Source organism: Phytophthora infestans, genomic scaffold (genome assembly GCF_000142945.1).
Source record: "Phytophthora infestans T30-4 supercont1.27 genomic scaffold, whole genome shotgun sequence".
Lineage (NCBI taxonomy): Eukaryota > Oomycota > Peronosporomycetes > Peronosporales > Peronosporaceae > Phytophthora > Phytophthora infestans.
The window spans coordinates 469,402-471,067 of record NW_003303732.1 but is presented as its reverse complement, the minus strand read 5'-3'; the positions used below and the strand labels follow the sequence as shown (position 1 = coordinate 471,067).

Genomic DNA, 1,666 nt, shown 5'->3' with positions numbered 1-1,666 from the left:
TGGAATCAAACCAACCATCAAATTCTTTGGTAGCATACTCCTTGTTGAAACGCTCTACTTTTTTGTTTGAGCACACAGAGATAGGTCTTGCGCACTAAATGCCAATCCGAATGAACTTGACAAGCAAAGAATCCAGCGAGATTCCACACGTTTTGGTTGTTGGAGAACAAATCGCCTCGAATCATCATGCACAATTGATACAATCGCTCATCGTAGGATTGAGTTGCAAGGAAGTATTCCACACCGCATTCAACGTTTGCTTGTTCAAATGATTCACGGTCTTCATTGGACTTAAAGAAGAAATTATCAAGCATCTGCGATTCATCCAGCTCATTAAATTGATATTGCAAAAGGTACGTGTATCCGTCGTTGCCAAAGTCAGGTGTGCCATCATCACTGTGCTTGTAGTTGATGGAATCCCCAACTGCGTGCATCTTCGACTTGATCCAATTACTTGGTGACAACACGCGCGAATCTCCCAACTTGGGTTCATCGTATTTATCAACAGATTTGATGTGCTGAATGCAATGCTCACCATAAATTTCTTCAATAGACTTGGTCATCGTTGGTTCAGCAACTGCAGGCACAACAGCTACAGATTCAGCAGCTACTAGTTCAGCAATCACTGGTTCAGCAACTATTAGTTTAGCAATCACTGGTTCAGCAACTACTGGCTGATACTTCGCGTGGTGTCGGCACCAATCGCCTTTTGAGCCGCACTGTTGGCTCGCCTTTGCGTGGTCTTCTGGGAAGATGTACTTGCACATTGTTATTTCTATATATTTATTTTTTATCGCTCAAGATGAACTCACTATTATTTAGTTTCTATATATTGAGGAGTATTTTTGTCAGAAATAAAATAATTATTTTAAAGTGATGTGATTGGCTAAAACTGTGCGGTGTGCTGCGTGAATGAGTGCTGCTGCTCAGTCGAGAACTTTCCGCACGAAGATGGCAGAGGTCGAGTTGGAGTGCGCGGTATACGGCGAAGGGACTGTGTTTCCCGTGAAGATAGCGAGCAACGCGAAAGTGAGCGCGCTGCAGAAGGCCATGTGAACGAGAAGAAAGACGTCGATGATCGCTTCAAAGTTGATCCAGCCAGATTGACGCTCTACTTGGCGCGGAAGAAGGGGGAAGCCACGTGGATGAAGCACGACCACACGGTGAAAGGCTTCTTGTGAGGTGGCATCAGCACCGAGTATGAAGAGATGCTTTCGTCGTGGATTCTCGACGAAAATTGCGGTCGTGGTGATCATGTCAACACCATATTCATTCGAAGCCCTTGCCCGCAACCGCAGAATTGGCATTACCAGTGGCGTGGAAAGTGACCGCGACTAGCACTGCAAGGATGCATGTGAGGCGCATTTTTTTGTCGTTTGGGTCAACAGCTAGGGCACTTGAGTCGAAATGAGAGAGTGCGAGCAGATTGCAGAATGAGGTGTCGGACGAAGACAGGGCCGTACTACGTGCTGGAGCACGAGGAAGTTCCACTTTGTACTGTTTTCTTCCAGTCTGTACAAATAACGATGGGATATAGCTACCGATCCAGTACATATTTCCAGACAGTTGTTGAACGAATAAACAGGAAACTTAAGTTCGCAGCTAGTAATGGATTTTGTAGGACTATTCACGTATAAAATGTAATGTGTAGGCACTATTAAAAAGA

The 1,666-nt window shown here is 44.9% G+C and overlaps 1 protein-coding gene across 1 annotated transcript; it reads right to left on the bottom strand.

Annotated features, from left to right (window-relative positions):
- Window positions 1–926: 926 nt before the first annotated feature.
- On the bottom strand, window positions 927–1,572 carry PITG_12681 (uncharacterized protein; the record flags this gene model as incomplete). The annotated part of the gene is made up of 1 exon (XM_002900048.1): window positions 927–1,572. The coding sequence occupies one exon, from the start codon at window positions 1,254–1,256 to the stop codon at window positions 927–929; it is 330 nt and encodes a 109-aa protein (XP_002900094.1).
- Window positions 1,573–1,666: the final 94 nt, after the last annotated feature.